Consider the following 15,507-nt stretch of genomic DNA (forward strand, 5'->3'; position numbering starts at 1 on the left):
TGGGCCAAGACAACAAGAGCCTCTCAGTTTTTCTTTTCTTTCTTTCTTTTTTTTTTTTTTTTTTCCGGTACGCGGGTCTCTCGCTGTTGAGACCTCTCCCGTTGCGGAGCACAGGCTCCGGACGCGCAGGCCCAGCGGCCATGGCTCACGGGCCCAGCCGCTCCGCGGCGTGTGGGATCTTCCCGGACCGGGGCACGAACCCGCGTCCCCTGCATCGGCAGGCGGACTCTCAACCACTGCGCCACCAGGGAAGCCCTCTTTCTTTCTTTTTTTATAGTTTACAGTGCAGCAAATACTCACTGTCCCATTTGACTATCTCCACACTCTCTGGGCCAGTTGAGGAGATCTGAGGCTCAGAATGTTTAATAACTTGGCCCAGGTCACCCGGCCAGCACACAGAAGGGTCAGGGCTCGAACCCAGGTCTCCGGAATCCAAACACAGCGTTTATTCCATCCCCTTCAGCCACCTGTCCACAGGCCTCTCCTCTCATTTCAATGACAGTCCATAAGGAAGATGTTATTCCCTCCTTTCTTAGCTGAGAGGCACTTTCAGGAAGCCTGGGGGTCAGACGGACCCAGAGGACAACCTCAAGCCACTGGTGGTTACTTACTCGGTAAGGTGGTCACATTCTCCAGGCAGCTGTCCCCTCCTGAACTGTAGAGTGAACAAAGCCAATGAGAGAGATTGAATCAATACATAGGCTTTACAAAAAAGTGCCCCCAGCTTTTAACATTGCCCATGCCATCAGTACCTGTCAGATGTGCCAGAGACATCTCTTTGTGTTTGAGGGATTCTGAGAATATTTGAATTCCCCGAGGAGTTGGTTCCCCCAAATTCAGGATTTGAAGCTGAAAGATGGCTGCTTCTTTTCTTCAGCAAATCAGGAGGGAGCGCACTTAGCTGAGTATATACTATGAGCTCAGCCATGAACCAGATGCTCTACATTAGTTATCTCAGATCTACAGACAAGCTTGTGATGAGCATGAACTATCTCCGGTTTACAGAGTAGGAAGCTGAGGCACACAGGGGTTAATCAACTTTCTAAAGGAAACTCAAAACCGTAAAGGTAACTAAAAACCAGCTTGAGCTGGAAACCTTTAGAAAATGGATAAGCTCTTCTTTGCCCAGTGGTCAGGTAAATCCCGCTGGAAGGTTCGGGGGATGGCCTCTCACTGCCTTCCAATGCCCGATCTCATTTCATCTCATCTCATCTCATCTAGTTTTATGGCCCTCAATCTAACTTCAAGAGACACAAAGTTTCATTGCCTTTCATGCATTTAAATTGAATCCATGGGGGAGGCAAGGAGAAAAGTATTTCTATTTGAAAAAAGTCCAGTGTTCAGATGTATTGTATTTACTGTTATTTTTCTTCTGTGTCTCCTTCTTTCTTCCCTCCTCAGTCCCAGCATATCATCCCAGGCCAAGAGATTTTGAGAACACAGTGTTAGCATTCAGCCCACCAGTAGAACCTTCCAAAGGACAGGCCACGAATCAAAGTCTTGGCTATTCTTCATTCAAGGGAAGGCTTGGAATGAAGTTGACTATTTCACACTGTGGTGGTCAGGGGCTTAAGTCAAATGTTCAATAGCCTCAAGTGGTGGAGAGAAAAAGAAGCCAGGTAAGCCCTACCTTTCTATCTCACTCAGGAATCTCTCTCCTACCTCCATCCAATGTCTGAACTTAACTTGGCCTTTGGTTGGGCATTTTTTTTTTAAGCTTCGGATCCTTTCCCAACTCTGTATGAAGCTACTACTTTAGCTGCTTCCTGATCCTTCCTTCTCTGGACTAAAAGCACTTAATCAGAACACTTTTCACTTGGCAGGAAATTACAAAGCCATATACCTCCTCCAGTCACTGTGTTCTAACTCTGCCTCCTTTTCTCCTTCAGTCAACATATAAACACAGAGATATACGTAAACACACACACATCAAGTACATTCTATTGTAATTTCTTGTCTAAAACTATCTTTGTTCTAATACAAGTGAGGTAGCTGATCAAGACCAACAGGCTACAGAAATCTCTCTGAGCCCGTTTCCAGGAGAAAAGAGAGAATTATACAAATAAATATGGAGGAACAAAAATATGAAAGCCCTCGTTCTGATCAGAACTGTGTGAAACATGAAAGAAAACAGACCCATATGAAACAGCTAGTTTACACGAGACCCTTCAGATTAATGTAATTTGTATGACACCATGAGCTCAAAGGCTGGGCTTTGTTCCCTAGTCACCCATAGTGTGCAGAGAAATGCAGAGAAGATGCTTGACAACATCTATTGGAGGAGTTTCAATAACATGAGACTGACCTCCTAATTAAAAAGACAAAGAAATGCATTTTTTGATAAATATTATTTTTGTCCTTTGAATGAGTCCAACCAAGCAAACATTTCAGTTGGAAAGGCAATTCTCTAAAGACCTCTGGGCCTACCACACCGTTAAGCTACCCAGAGCTGGGGCCTTTCACTGCTGTGTGATTCTTACAGGTCAAGGGGCCTTGGAAATATTCACAGCCAAACCTCTTCTTGCAGGCCCTGCTCACAGCCGCCCACCTACCAAAAATTCTTCTCCCCTGTCTGACTCTGTGAGGTCCACTCTCTCCACTTTCTTTCCTTGGAGGAAGAGGCTCGATTTGCATTCTTAATTTACCTATAATCAGTTAATTGCCTCATATTTCCCATCCGGAAGTTTTAATGGCTTCAGAAAATGGCTTTTTCTCAGATCAGTCTACTGCATGGACATTTCCCAGGGGATGCTAATGGGCATTTACAGAGAAAGAGTTATGAACAAAGAAAGAGTTCTGGGATTAAGGGAAACACTGGATTCAACAGACACAATTTAAGCAGATTTCTTCAACGCAGGGCGGCTTCTCAGAGCCTTCAGTATGCTAACATGTATGTGAATTCCCCCGAGGAAGGGTATAGTAGGAAATATTTTCCCCAAAATAAAAGACTGGGGCTAGTGTTCTATGGAACACACTTTGAGAAACCCTAGTCTACCCACTTTATCAAGTGTCAAACTGTGTCTCAGACTCTGACCAAGAAGAGCTCCTATCTTTAACGCACATGGGTCTTGGGGCAGGTCTTTGAAACATTTAGCATAAAGGGTTTAAAGGGACAGCAGCCATTGTGCACACAAGGCCTTGGAATTGGAACCAGAAGATTGAAACATCAGGCCTTATTGGACCTCACTCGTAGGAAGAAACAAAGAGCAATGGCTGAATTTTTCCACAGCTGCAGAGACAGACCTTTAGCAGAAGATTGTCTCTATCGGAATCCCAGGAATCCGAGCAGTTGGACTGTTTGCGGAGCTGGGCAGATCACCTCACTCCCCTGACTACAGCAGGACAGCTTGCCTGTCATCGCTGGCTGGCTTGTCTGCTTTATTTTCTGCTTTCCCACGCTAGGATGTGAGGGCACGGCCTTCTTCAGCTCAGGCTAAGTAAAGCGGCCACAACCTCATGCTTTTTCGACTGTAGTAAGCTCTGCTTTCCTGCCCTCCCTCTGGCTTTCCTCTCTGCTGCAGCCTCAATGAAGCTGGGGCCCAGTGGTCAGGAGGCGACCTCCACCCTGTCCCTCGGCAGCCCCCCCACCTGGCGGAGGGTGTGTGGGACCTCGGGGGCTGCGAGGTCTTTGGCTCAGCTCTAGGCGGGGTGATGTCCTCACGCTACCCACGCCCTGGATCCTCTCTGTGGGTGGCTCCTGGCTGAGTGAGGATGCCTTTCTCTCACCCGGGAAAAACTTTCTCTCTGGCACTGTCCTCGTCGTCCCCACTCCGTTCCCTCTCGCTTTCTTAGAAGAAACCTTTCATTTGAACCTCTCGGCAGGAAAGGGAGGGGGCCGGCACTGAGCTGTCCTGCCTCTCATCAGCGCTCTGCCCTCTTGTGGTAGGCCGTGTTCTAGTGGTTTTGAACCCTGAGCTAATCGCCAATGACTGTGAAGGGTTCGTAAACAAGAACTTTATTAGGAAAGAAAGAAACTTTAGAATACCCACATCCAACCACTTTCCTGACACGTCTTAAGCTTTCTTACCTCCTGCCTGGAATGCCCTTTCTCGCCTACCAAATTGCTAACCTGTCAAGGCGTAACTGGCTACCACCTTCTCTGGGAAGCCCTCCTATCCCAACTGGCAGGGCTGGGTATTCCCTCTTCTATAGTCCTGTGGCACTCGGGCATCTTTTATTTTTAAATGACACTTGCCAACTGGGCATAAGCATTTGCCTGGGCTTCCCATATATTCCTCTCACCCACGTGCCTGTATGATGGAGGCAACGCCTATTGGTTGTGGTTTTTGTCTCGGTTGTTTCTGCCTGAAGCGGGTGCTGCATTTCGGAGTTTTCTGTACAGATGTGTGCACATACATAAAGGCAGAGGTGTGGCTACAGAACATGAATAAACAACATGAATCGATACATACAGACAGTAAACAAGAGACATGGGAGAATCTACGTGTGCACATATACATGCAAACGGGCAGGTGAAGACTCAGAGATTCGGTGCTTTTCATGTTGGTGCATTTCATGTTGGATCTGTTGACCCAGAAGTCTGATAAGTACCCTGATGTGCTCTTTCTGCACAATTAAAAGAAAAGGGTTATTAGCAGTAACATATCCTCTCTACTCACCAAATTGTTACATTTGGCAGAAATATATAGGTTTTCCTTCTGAAAGCCCCCTCCAGACCTGGTCCTTGCTCTTTGGTATTTATGCATTTACAGGAGACAAACCCCCGGCCGATCTCTGTGGGTGAGCATGGGGTGGGAGGGGGTCATGGGTTAACATTACCTATATGACAGCCCCCGGTACTGAGTAGTGACATCAGATAGGTCATTCGGTTTGGAGCCAATCCCATTGCCAGCCTTTGAAAACATATCAAAATCCACAGGAAAATCAGCAAGTCAAGAGAAAAGGGAGGCTGTGTATATGCAGGGCTTCCCAAGGTGTTCTCCACGCATGCAACGTAGCGTGAGCAGAACGCTGCCCTGGGAGCCAGAACGCCTGGGCTTGCTGCTTCCCTGGCTGCGTGGCTTCCTCGAATCTCAGCTGCCTCCTTACGGAGCTGAGGCCATGCCCTGCTCATCTCACAGGATTGTTTTGATGACCAAATTGGATCATAGCTGCAAAAACAGTTTTGAAGCCTCTAAAGTGCTTTACAAATGTGAGACACTTACAATATTATTAGCAGCATTCTGCTCCTAGGTCCTTTACATGCATGAAGAAAGAGCCCATAGACGGAGTGGGCCCCAGTGGACGGATTTCTCATACACTTCACATTTCTCCTCTTTCCCTCTGGGACATTCTGTAGGACAATCTCACGGCCTTAGCCGTGCTGCCACAAAGTGCTGTTTGGGGATGGTACAATGGCCCTACTTCTTGGAACTTAAGAGCAGAGCCTTTGCCACAGCTGTGGAGCCTTTCCTGCTTTGGGGCAGAGGCAAAGAGGGAATGGATGTGAAGGTTGGAGCTGCTCGTAAAGTATAATCCAAAGGGAAAAGAGCAGCCACATTAGGTTTAGGAGAGTTTTTGAGTCAAAATGACATATTTTTGCAATGGTTCAAAAGGTGACATTAGGTGTTCAAAACCTCTACTGCCTGAGACAATTCAGTTCGCTCCCGAAAAAGAGTCCCCCTCGCACACCTGATGGAGAAAGTGGCTGCAAAATCAAACCACTGTCCTGCACTCAGACTGACAGAGTCAGGAAGGAGGGGTGGGATAATGCAGAGGCCAGGAGCACAGGCCCTGGGGTCAGGAGGACGGGGACCCGGAGCTGACACAGCCATCCCCAGCCACGTGGGGCCCACACGTCCTTACGGTCAGAGAGTCCCCCAGAGTGGCCACAACTTGGATGTCTGCAGGTCTCAGGGTGTGCACTGGAAAGACAAACAGACACACTTGAGTCTGTGCGAAGGAAGCTGCAGTCAGAGTCCAGTGCTTCTTGCTTTAAGCAAGACCAGAAACGTGACCCGCGTGTGTGTTTGGCTGTGCAGGACTGAGCGTCCACGGCGCCATAGAGGCAGAGCTTAGATGAAAACAGTTTCCCCATCAGAGGCACAATAAACGATCCTGGGCCTATGGGAAGGGAGAGGTGCTGAGAGAGAGGGGGAGGAGGAAAGGGGATGCTAGGGCACAGTGGGATCCCACCACCTTGGTGCCAGCAGTCACGTGGGACACCAGCTGTGACCTGAGTGCGTGACCAAATGGCCGCTGGCCCATCCGAGATGCGGTGCAGAGCCCGACACACGGACCATTTAGAGCTGCGTTCCGGATTTCCACCAAGAATCTGAGGAATAATCATGTTGGGTCTTTCCCTGCCCTCAAGTCTCTTCCGAAGACTCCAGAGAACTTTCCAGCCCTACGGCAGGCAGCAGCAGTGATTGCAGAGCCTGGGGCCGCAGGGCAACCCGCAGAGCTGGCTCCCTCTGGGGCCTTCCTGGGCACCACACACCCCGCCTCCCGGCCCGGGCAAGGTCACACCCCAGGCTGGGCCACTGAGGGCGGCGCTCCTGTGGCTACTCCGCATGTGCTCCCGATGGCGGGCTGAATCGGAAGGACCCTGGCCGCCTTGGGTCCTGCTGGGTCAGACTTCACTACAGAAGACAGGGACAAAGCAGGGACTCGTCCCAGGCGACCAGCCAGACAGGAAGCAAGCCCCGGCCATAAGTGAGTTCTTGTGGAGGGGCACTGGGTCCTGCTGTGCCACAGGGGGCTTACCTGAGGTGGGCGGTGAGGCAGAAGGGGCTCTGTCACTGCACAGCAGCTGGCTCCCGTGACCCTAGGGGTGTAGAATGAATCCCAGAATCTCAGGGTTGCCAGGGGCCAGAGAGGCTGGCTTGGCATCAGACTCACCAGAGAGCTTTAACAAACACAGATCCCTGGGCCCTACCCTGGGGACGGCCTAGCAGGACATCTGAAAAAGGCTCCCTGGGTGATTCTGAGAATCTGGCTGGGCTCCATCTGCTAACCTAGTTCAGACCCCCACACACGGCCCCGACCATCCAGTGTAAAAATCAGGGCATCAACAAAACGACCCAGCCCACCGCATGCCAGCCCTGCTTCTGCAGCAGCTTTATGAGAGGGATGGTTCTCTTGACTTACGTCTGGAGAGGCTGAGAGTTGACTGGCTGGCCCCCTATCTGTGCTGTTATCAATGGCTCCTCCTCTGCCCTCCCCGCTGTCTGAAGGTGTAGGTGGATGGACTTCACAGAAGAGTGTGAATCCCCCCCGACGGCCCATCGGGAACACCTGCCCACATTCCCACCCTGCCTTGCAGGGCTGGTCCCAGCTCGGGGGCCGCCCACTGCATTGGCGGCTGAGCCGAAAGGAAGCAACAAGCGGATACCTGCACAGCGTTCTTGTAGGTGCTCAGAAATGGCCAAACCTGTGAGGGGAAGGGGGGTGGTGAGCCACCGCAGCAAGCTGACTTGCTTCTTGCTCTGCTCCGGTGCGCAGAAACACTTTCCACATTCCCAAGCCCCCTGCCGCCAGGCTGACCGCTGGGCTCCCTCCCAGGACGTACCCGGCCGTCTCTGCAAACCTCTTGAACAACCGGAATAAACCCTGCACGGCTCCCAGGAATGAGCACCTCTGCTCTTTGCCTCCCACCCAACTGGCTGAGGTGGCTGGGTCACCTCTCTTTCCCCACGCTGCCCCCTCCCAGCAGAGCCCCACTTTCTGCTAATACAAGAGCATGCCCCCTACTCACAGGACCCCTTCCCACCCCATGCCACTCCCGCCCTGCAGCAGCCTGGGCGTCTCCCGCCCAGACAAGAAAAGCCAGGCGCTTTTGAGGTCCTGCCCCCGGCAAGCCCCAGATCAGTGGGTTCCCGTCCCGGGCCTGGGACCCCTCTGGGAATCTAGGGGAACTGACAGAGGTGAGGGAGCAGCTGCAAAGGTCCAAGAATCTCTCTGATCATTTGTGAATGAACTCGGAGATCTGCTTTGCCTTTCTGGTGAATGTCTGCTTTCTTAGCTCCGGCTTCCAATGGACCTCCCACCCCCAAACCCCACCTCCATCCTAGAAGATATTCTTCTAGGTCTCAGCCCCTCACTCTTTCCATCCTACCATGGGGACAGTGGCTCTGTGGAGATGGGGTATCCTCTGTCCCTTCCCGCCCTTGAGGTCCTCCCCACCCTTGGCCTTCAAAATGAGATCTGGCTGGTCCTGCCATGTCCCTCTGCCCAGCTGGAGAGAGCCGTGTGCAGACTTATGCCGGGCTTGCTGGGACATGGAGAGACAGAGGCGAGCTCTAGGGTCTCCCGGCCACTGGCTGTCACCCTTCACGGTCCAATCAGATGGGGCATTGTGGATGGCTAACTGGAGTCTGGAATGGGTGGGTAGGTGAACAGAGCTGGGGGTGGGAGTGAGAACTTGGGATGGAAGGAACTGAGAAACGTTAATGAGAGGCTTCGAAAGGCTGGGAAAGAGGCTTTAGGTAGACCCCTGGCAAGGCTGCGCTCTTCACTGTACCTGGTCTGGACATGTGATATTGATCTTGTCTTCAAACCTATGCCTTCTCGTCTTCTGGCCGACAGGTTCCAGCTAAACCAAGAAGCAGGAGGATGCAGAGTGAGAAAGGGGTGGCAAGAATGGAAAAGTCAGGATGCAGGGTGAGGCCGGAGACGGGAGGGCGGGACGGAGGAAATGGGGTTTATCGTCATCGCTGTGCAGGGAATCACACAGCCTGAGTGATGGGCCTCTGAAGTCCTCTGAAAGCTTCCTGGAAACTTTTTCCTATCAGAAGAAGAATAATTTTTCCTACCTCGGTCCTCTTACCATGTTGTTCCACAGGGCCTGGGCTGCGCGGGCATGAGCCTTGCTACTGAAGTGGAAACAGTCAGGAGCGAAGAAAGAGCTGTCAGGCAACCCCTCCTGGTCACAGGACAGAATAGAGGGGCTGTGTTATAGGGACGTTGGATAACACAAATGATGCTCAAACAGCTGGGCACACCTGTGGCTCCCACTTATCCATGAGGCTCTACCGGGGTCTTTGGCATCTCCACGTTTTCAAAGAACGGCTGCACGACCACTGTAAAATCTTCCCTTGTGTCATATCGCCCACTCTCGACCAGCTGGTGAGTCCCCTCCTGCAGGAGGAAGGGGGACAGAGGTCAGGAGACTCTCTCTGCATCTGCCCGGTCTTTGGGAACTCTTTCTCCACTGCAGAATTAAACAGTCTGACTTTTGAGTGAAATCAGCCTGCAGCAAAATCCCAACTGATCAGGCAGGAGCCAGCTAGTGACTTTTCAGATCAGGCTTTATCTCAACCCCTGCCCCTAACCTGGGCTGCCTTTGCATCCATTTGACCTAGGCTGGGAAAAAAGAAAAATCCAAGTCCATCAGTTTGATCTTCTTTTAAAGCCTCTGATTAAAGACTAGGGTGGGAGTGGGGTGAGTACAAATTTGATTAAATGACTTTTTTGGATAACCCTTACATTTATTGCTGTCCTACATGTGTTCAGAAAATCAAAGGTGAATCAACAATGACATTTAATGCCTATTTATATCACTCATGCATGAAGTGAGTGTGAGCACGTGTGCTCCTGTGTGTGCACACTTGAGATTCTCAGATCTGTCTAGGAGGTAACAGAGCTGTTACTTTCATAGCTTCCGCCTGGGATCAGTTCCAGAATGACGAGTTACCCCAGTTCTGGCACCCACTTCTCCCAGACTCTGCCATTTCACTGCTTGCCGGGTTTCTATCATTTGGACCAGGACCTTGGCTAGAGGGGGAAGTCAGGCTTCCACACCCAGAACATTACAGCAGTCACTTCAGAAGACATCATGACATCAAGAACACCGTCTTTTTCCAGGGGCAGCCAGAAAAAGAGTCCACATGCTGGGGGTACCTCACCTCTGACCTCCTGGGGGGAGTCTCTTCCAGTTACACGCAGAGCCTTGAGGAAGGCAGGTGCAATACCGCTAACTAGTTGTGTGACTTTCAGCAAGATGCTTTCCCTCTCTGGACCTCTGTTTCCTCATCTGTAAGTGGAGGATGTTCACCGAGGCCTGGGCCATCCCTAAGTCCCTTTCAGGGCTGCTAGTTCCTCCATGGGTCAGCCATAATGGCTCACAGTGGAGCCTTGCACCTCTTGAGAAATAAAGGAAATAGTGTGGAGAATGCCTAGCACATGGTGGTTATTAACAGCAATGAGCACCTCCAAGGAGAAGGATGGAATGATAGCTTCAGCAGGAAGTAGAGAGTCAGAGGATTCAGAGAGAGGGCATGATGGCCTCATGTGGCTGAGCTGTGAGCTTGTCCAGGATGCTAGATCAGGGTCTCCGTGGTAACCAAGATCAGACCTGGGAACAACAGCTGGCCAATCTAGAGAGGTCAGTGAAGGCCATTTTTGTGAATAGTTCTCCTTCTCTTTAGTTGCCCAGCATCTGGACCCACTTCCTATATTAAAAAAAAAAACAAAACTCCACTGTGTGAAGACCAGCCTGACTTGCACTGCAGAAGGTGAGAAACCCAGATGCTGGCTTTCCCAATGCCCCTCACACATGCCCACGTGTCCCCCAGTAGATGCTCCTGCTTCAGGCTTTGGTTTGGAAGCTAGCGCTAGAAAGATGGAGGGACAGCACAGAATCCATTCTGCTGGGGGTGGCAGCTGCATCCAGTTCCTAGAAGAGCAGTGACAGTGGTGTCCAGGGTGTCTCCACTGGACTAGTTCCTTGCCCTGATTTTTATTCTCATGGCTTGGCTCCTAGAATTCCAAGACTCGCAATTTCTGGTGGCTTGGCCTCTGACCTTAGCTCTTCCAGGCATTCTGCTTAAATAATACATCTGAATTAATAATAAATAATAAATTAACCAGAATTGCATAAGCGCTTGTTGCTTGCACCCAAACCGCACCTGGAAAAGGTCTGCTTTCATGGCCATAACCTCGGCTGCCTTCCCTCTCCTGGTGAGGCATGGGCTTCCTCACCTGAGGCAGAGGCACCTGCTCACGGCAGAAGGAAGTGCAGCTGGGGAGTCACCCACAGGGCTGGGGGATGGCCTCAGAGGATGATAAACAGAGGTTCATTCCCCTGAGCCCTGACACTGCTGGCAGATACGACTGCCTTGAAAGAGGCTGCAGGGAAGGGTTCTGCTCCAAGGAGTCCATGGACTTGAAGGATGGATCCACCCTGGAAGCTGTCTGCAGCCCCCTTCAGAAGAGCTGGGAGACTACCACTGTTCTCTCGAGTGACTGGATGATGATTTGGGGGAAAACTCAAGAGAGTCAAGGGAGTCAGCTGCTCTGGTCAAAGATTTGATGGAGGAAGGCCTAAAAGGAACAACCCACAGGATGTTGGGAGAGCATCTGCTGACTTTCTTTCTCCCTGTGCACCCCAATAACACCTGTTCCCCCCCGAAGGGGAGGGCAGAGGGAATGCATGTTCTCTCACTGAATCCTCCAGACTCTCTTGGGCGGCAAGAGTTCCCCCAACCCCGTCCCCAGGAGTCAGAACCTCATACTCATTCTCCATGGACAATTGGAAATACTCATTTTCGTGTAAGGCCGGGAACTGAGATTTGGTGACGTGTGTTCAGTGACTCGGCTCTATAACTTGAATCAAATACATTGAACCTGCTGTCTTGCGGCGGGGGGCAGGGGGGAGTATTAAAATCTGCAAACTGGTCAGTGGTAACATCACACACAGTCGGGGTCGACATAATCTAAGTGTCTGTTGGTTTTCTAAGCAGAGTGATGAAACCACACAGCAGTTGCCGTGCAGTCTTGGAACCCTCTCCCGGCTTACCTGATACTTCTTATTCACTTTGATGAGGGAGGCAAGTTCTGTTGAGTTATCATCAAACTTCAAGACACAGGGACACAGTTTCCTGCAGGCCAAACCAAAGAGATGCCCCATCCACCAGGACCCCTGGCTGAGTGCATGACGCAGAAGCGTTGGCTTGAGATTCAGAATATATTTAACTCGGAGGTACCAGAAGCCTGTGCTAACAGGGCCTTGGCTGGCTAACCTGTCAACTGTACCAGATGGAAGTGAAGAAAATTTCCCAGACCTGGATTTGCCCACGAAAATGAAGTAGTTACATCGTCTGACATCCGCAGGAGTGACTTTTACGGAGCTGCGTTACCTTATGAATGCTCGATAACAGTGTGGTACAGATGAGGCATGCCTCCTTTTAAATAGTAGTGACAACAATAATAACAATGCTAACACATACTGAATGTTTACTGTGCGAAGAGCTTTATGGGTATTAACTTGGTTAATCCTCTTAGCAATTCTAGAAGATGTATTTTCATTATCCCCATCTTATAGATGAGAAAACTGAGGTTCAGCATGGTTAAGTAGTTTCTCAAGGTCACATGGATGCTGAGTGTGGGAGCCAGGACTTGAACTCAAGTCTGCCTGGTCTGAACCTGAGCTCTTAATCCCTAGTTGAGCTGCTTCTGTCCAGTCCGTACATCTGCCCTGACTAGCCAACTTGCAGATCTGGGCTTTTGGTCCAGGGGGAGGAGGTGATAATAGTGAGGATGGCTCAGTGTAGACTCAGTGCCACCAAGGAAAGCACAGCCACTGAGGCAGGACAGCTGAGAGACAGGGAGTGCAGGGCACTGGAGAGGTGGCAGGACAAGGTGACCCTGAGTCTTCCTAACCCCACAGCCAGGGACTTGGCCATTCCAGGTTGGACTCTGAACCTTTAGCTTTAATTGTCTAAAGACCTTGCAGTGATGGGCAGCCAGAGACTTTTGGGTGAGCTGCTCTGAAACGGAATGAACAAGCTGAACCCCCCGTGGGGCCCAGTGACTGGAGAGAGTGGGAGCAGGGGATGAGTCAGCAGCCGAAAATAGCATGCCTGACACCAGCTGTGCTAACAGGCATGTGTCACCCTGCAGCCATCCTCCCGCTGCCCACAGCATCCCCAGGCCTTCCGCAGGTGACCTGTCAGTCAAGGCCCCCAGGGGTGGTTTGGCATGGATCTCCAGGGAACAGCCAAGATACCCCTTCACTTCCCAGAGCAAATCTGGCCCTTGTGAATTATTCATTCAGTCATTCAGCAAACAGCCACGGAGCCCCTACACCGTGCTGGCAGTGACTCAGACACAGAGTTCAGGGCTTGGGGGGAGAGGCACACGGGCCATTATCACATGATGCGCTCAGGGAAGTGGTGGAGGCCTCTACAGAGCTGGGGAAGGGAGAAAGGGGGTGGGGGGCACAGCCACTGTGATCTGGGCTAATGGTCCGGAGGGGACCTTGCAGGAAGGAACGGTTCACGCTTGGGGTAGAAGGACGTCTTATTCCTGAGGCTCATGTGTAACATTAGCAGGGGAGCCATCTTTGGCTCCGAAGGCTGGGCATGAAGGCGGCCTCTCGGGGCCAGGGCTCGGGCTCTTGCTGGCGGGGGATAAGACCGTCCTCTAGACCATGCTGATTCTGACTTGACCACCCTGTCTTTTAGAAAGTGACAATAGCCCTATCTTTGTGAATGCCCAGCCTGGAGCACCCATGCTGAACAGAGGCCCCTTCTGTCCTGGAGCTGGGCCTCTGGGAGGGGGCAGGGCACACTTAGAAGGAGGCCCTATCAGTGGCCAGTGAGACTGGCCCGCAGAGGCTCGTTCCATCCGTCATGTTTTATTCTTCCCTCCCTGGAGGACCGAAGGGTGTCCTGAGCTGTCTGGCAATAGAAGCACACGTTGGGTTGCAAACTCATTAACTCCGAGGGTACAGGAAGCCTGTCCTGGGGTGTCTCCTCCAGGCTAGACCACGGGGTCTTAGCACTCCTCACACTCCTGCCCTTGGTTTTTCTAACTAACCAGAGCCACTCTCTGCTGAGGGTCCCATGGCTTTTTCAGGAATAGGTGGAGAACTTCCAACTCACCGGAGGACCAGCCGCGGGCAGCTGACATTCTTCTCCTGGTACAGCTCCCTCAGGCTGATGATCTCCAGGATCTTTACCAGGTTCACAAACGCCCGAGGCACCTGAGCAAAGGCAAGGTCCGTCCCCAAGAGGATCGAGGCCAGGCTGCTCCAGCCTCTCACCCGGGGCTGGGGCTGGCGTCTCCTGCTGGGTTTCAGGTCTGTGGCCTTTCATCTGGCCCCAGCCACAGCCTTCACCCCTCCCCCTCTCTCCCCTCTGCTCCCTGTTGACGCATATGTTCAGGCTGCTGGGGCCAGGACTGACAGCATGGTCTGTGCTGGTCTCCAGGAGAAGGGGACCTGGCAGGGAGGTCTCAGCAGGAAGCCAGAGCTGCCTCCAGGCTAAGACTGAGGCCCAAGGAGGAGGCCTGCGGCTGAGCTGCCCAGACGCCGTGTGGCCTGGCCTTTGTACCTCGGCATGGAGGATATCCAGAGCCTTCCCGATGTTGTCCACGAAGTTCTGTGGAGAATAGCGGACCTGCAGGAAGAGGAAATGTCTCTAACCCCATTCATCACCCCACCTCTCGGTAGGCCGGGACCACTTCCTCTCCTGAGTCCCCTCCTCCCTGTATTTCAGGCAGAATGGGCAACACTGAAACACAGGCTATCTTTTGGGGCCCTAGCCTCCACCCTCACCCCATGGTCCTCAGGCTTGAGGTGAAGGCTGTGACCCTCAGGGAAACACTCTTTCTTCTGCATGGAGCTACGGAAAGCTCTGGATCCACTTCACGTCAACTGGATGTAGGGCCTTCGCCACAGCACATCACACCTCTGGGCCCCTCTAAACTGGGGTGTCGGAGCAGGGGACCTCTAAGATCTCCTACAGCTTGAACACTGTTTGGTCCTAGGGGCTGATCACTTCTGATGGAACCTCAAGTGCCTGGGAAGCGAAAGCTCAATCAAATCACTTAAGGAGATTATCAGAGGGGAAGAGGGTCCTGCAAACCCCCCACCAAGCATAAATACATTTTAATGGTGATTTCCCCTGATCTCGATACCTGTGGTCTTCAAACTTTTTAAAAAAAGCAGTGGAACCCTGTGTCTGAATGAAATTTAGCCAAGAGCCCTGCTCTACCAAATGGATCAAAGCCTCAAGGGAAGTGGGGGAGGGACCCATGGTCCCACCTCCCGCCCCGCCCCACCCTGGCAGCCAGCAGCCCCCAGGCCCCACTGTGGGCCCTTCGCATTGTAGCTTGAAACCCCCAGACCCTGGTGACTTTGATGCCAGGAAAACAGGCCTTGAGGGGTCTGGCGGGCAGGGTCACCCCTTGGGACAGGTGCTCCCAGGCCACAGCTAGACCCACCACTTTGCTCTGCTGGTCTCCTTTCTTCCTGACAAAGCTTCTCATGTTTCTGGCCCAGCTGGAAAGTCTCCTGCTCTCTGTAAACCTCTGACACCACCCCTCCCTCCCCCAGCCCCCCAAACCCCACAGCAGTTCTGACCCCAGACCTCTCTTCTGTGTGCAGCTCTAGAAACACATCAGGATGGTGAGTTGTCTGTATCTCCCTGCCCTGGCAGTGTGAGTTCATCACAAACAGAGCCTGTGTTTCAGTGTCTGTGTGGCCCCGGATACATTGCCCAGGCTGGATCCATGCCCGACTACCAGCCGAGTCCCAACCCAGCTGCACTGCTCCAGCGACCTGGG

General features: G+C 52.0%; 1 protein-coding gene and 1 long non-coding RNA gene across 5 annotated transcripts in view; one reads left to right on the forward strand and one right to left on the reverse strand.

The window, feature by feature from the left end:
* Positions 1–4,229, forward strand: part of LOC114900617 — a 28,448-nt gene extending 24,219 nt beyond the window's left edge. Inside the window, exon 4 of the long non-coding RNA XR_003794894.1 lies at positions 1,402–4,229. This is a non-coding gene — a long non-coding RNA (uncharacterized LOC114900617). The remainder of the gene's footprint in view (positions 1–1,401) is intronic.
* Positions 1–15,507, reverse strand: part of PLB1 (phospholipase B1) — a 133,439-nt gene that overhangs the window by 39,298 nt on the left and 78,634 nt on the right. For 3 of the 4 annotated variants that reach the window (XM_029231876.1, XM_029231878.1, XM_029231879.1), the window contains 11 exons: positions 14,274–14,339; positions 13,824–13,924; positions 11,738–11,819; positions 8,974–9,078; positions 8,768–8,863; positions 8,462–8,533; positions 7,334–7,372; positions 6,706–6,766; positions 5,806–5,864; positions 4,780–4,853; positions 612–655 (listed from right to left, as the gene is read on the reverse strand). In XM_029231876.1, coding sequence (XP_029087709.1) covers positions 612–655; positions 4,780–4,853; positions 5,806–5,864; positions 6,706–6,766; positions 7,334–7,372; positions 8,462–8,533; positions 8,768–8,863; positions 8,974–9,078; positions 11,738–11,819; positions 13,824–13,924; positions 14,274–14,339 — 799 coding nt within the window. The remainder of the gene's footprint in view (positions 1–611; positions 656–4,779; positions 4,854–5,805; positions 5,865–6,705; positions 6,767–7,333; positions 7,373–8,461; positions 8,534–8,767; positions 8,864–8,973; positions 9,079–11,737; positions 11,820–13,823; positions 13,925–14,273; positions 14,340–15,507) is intronic. The other variant, XM_029231877.1, reaches the window with a different exon arrangement.

The sequence above is a fragment of the Monodon monoceros genome, unplaced genomic scaffold (assembly GCF_005190385.1).
Source record: "Monodon monoceros isolate NGI ecotype Baffin Bay Population unplaced genomic scaffold, NGI_Narwhal_1 Super_Scaffold_19, whole genome shotgun sequence".
NCBI lineage: Eukaryota > Metazoa > Chordata > Mammalia > Artiodactyla > Monodontidae > Monodon > Monodon monoceros.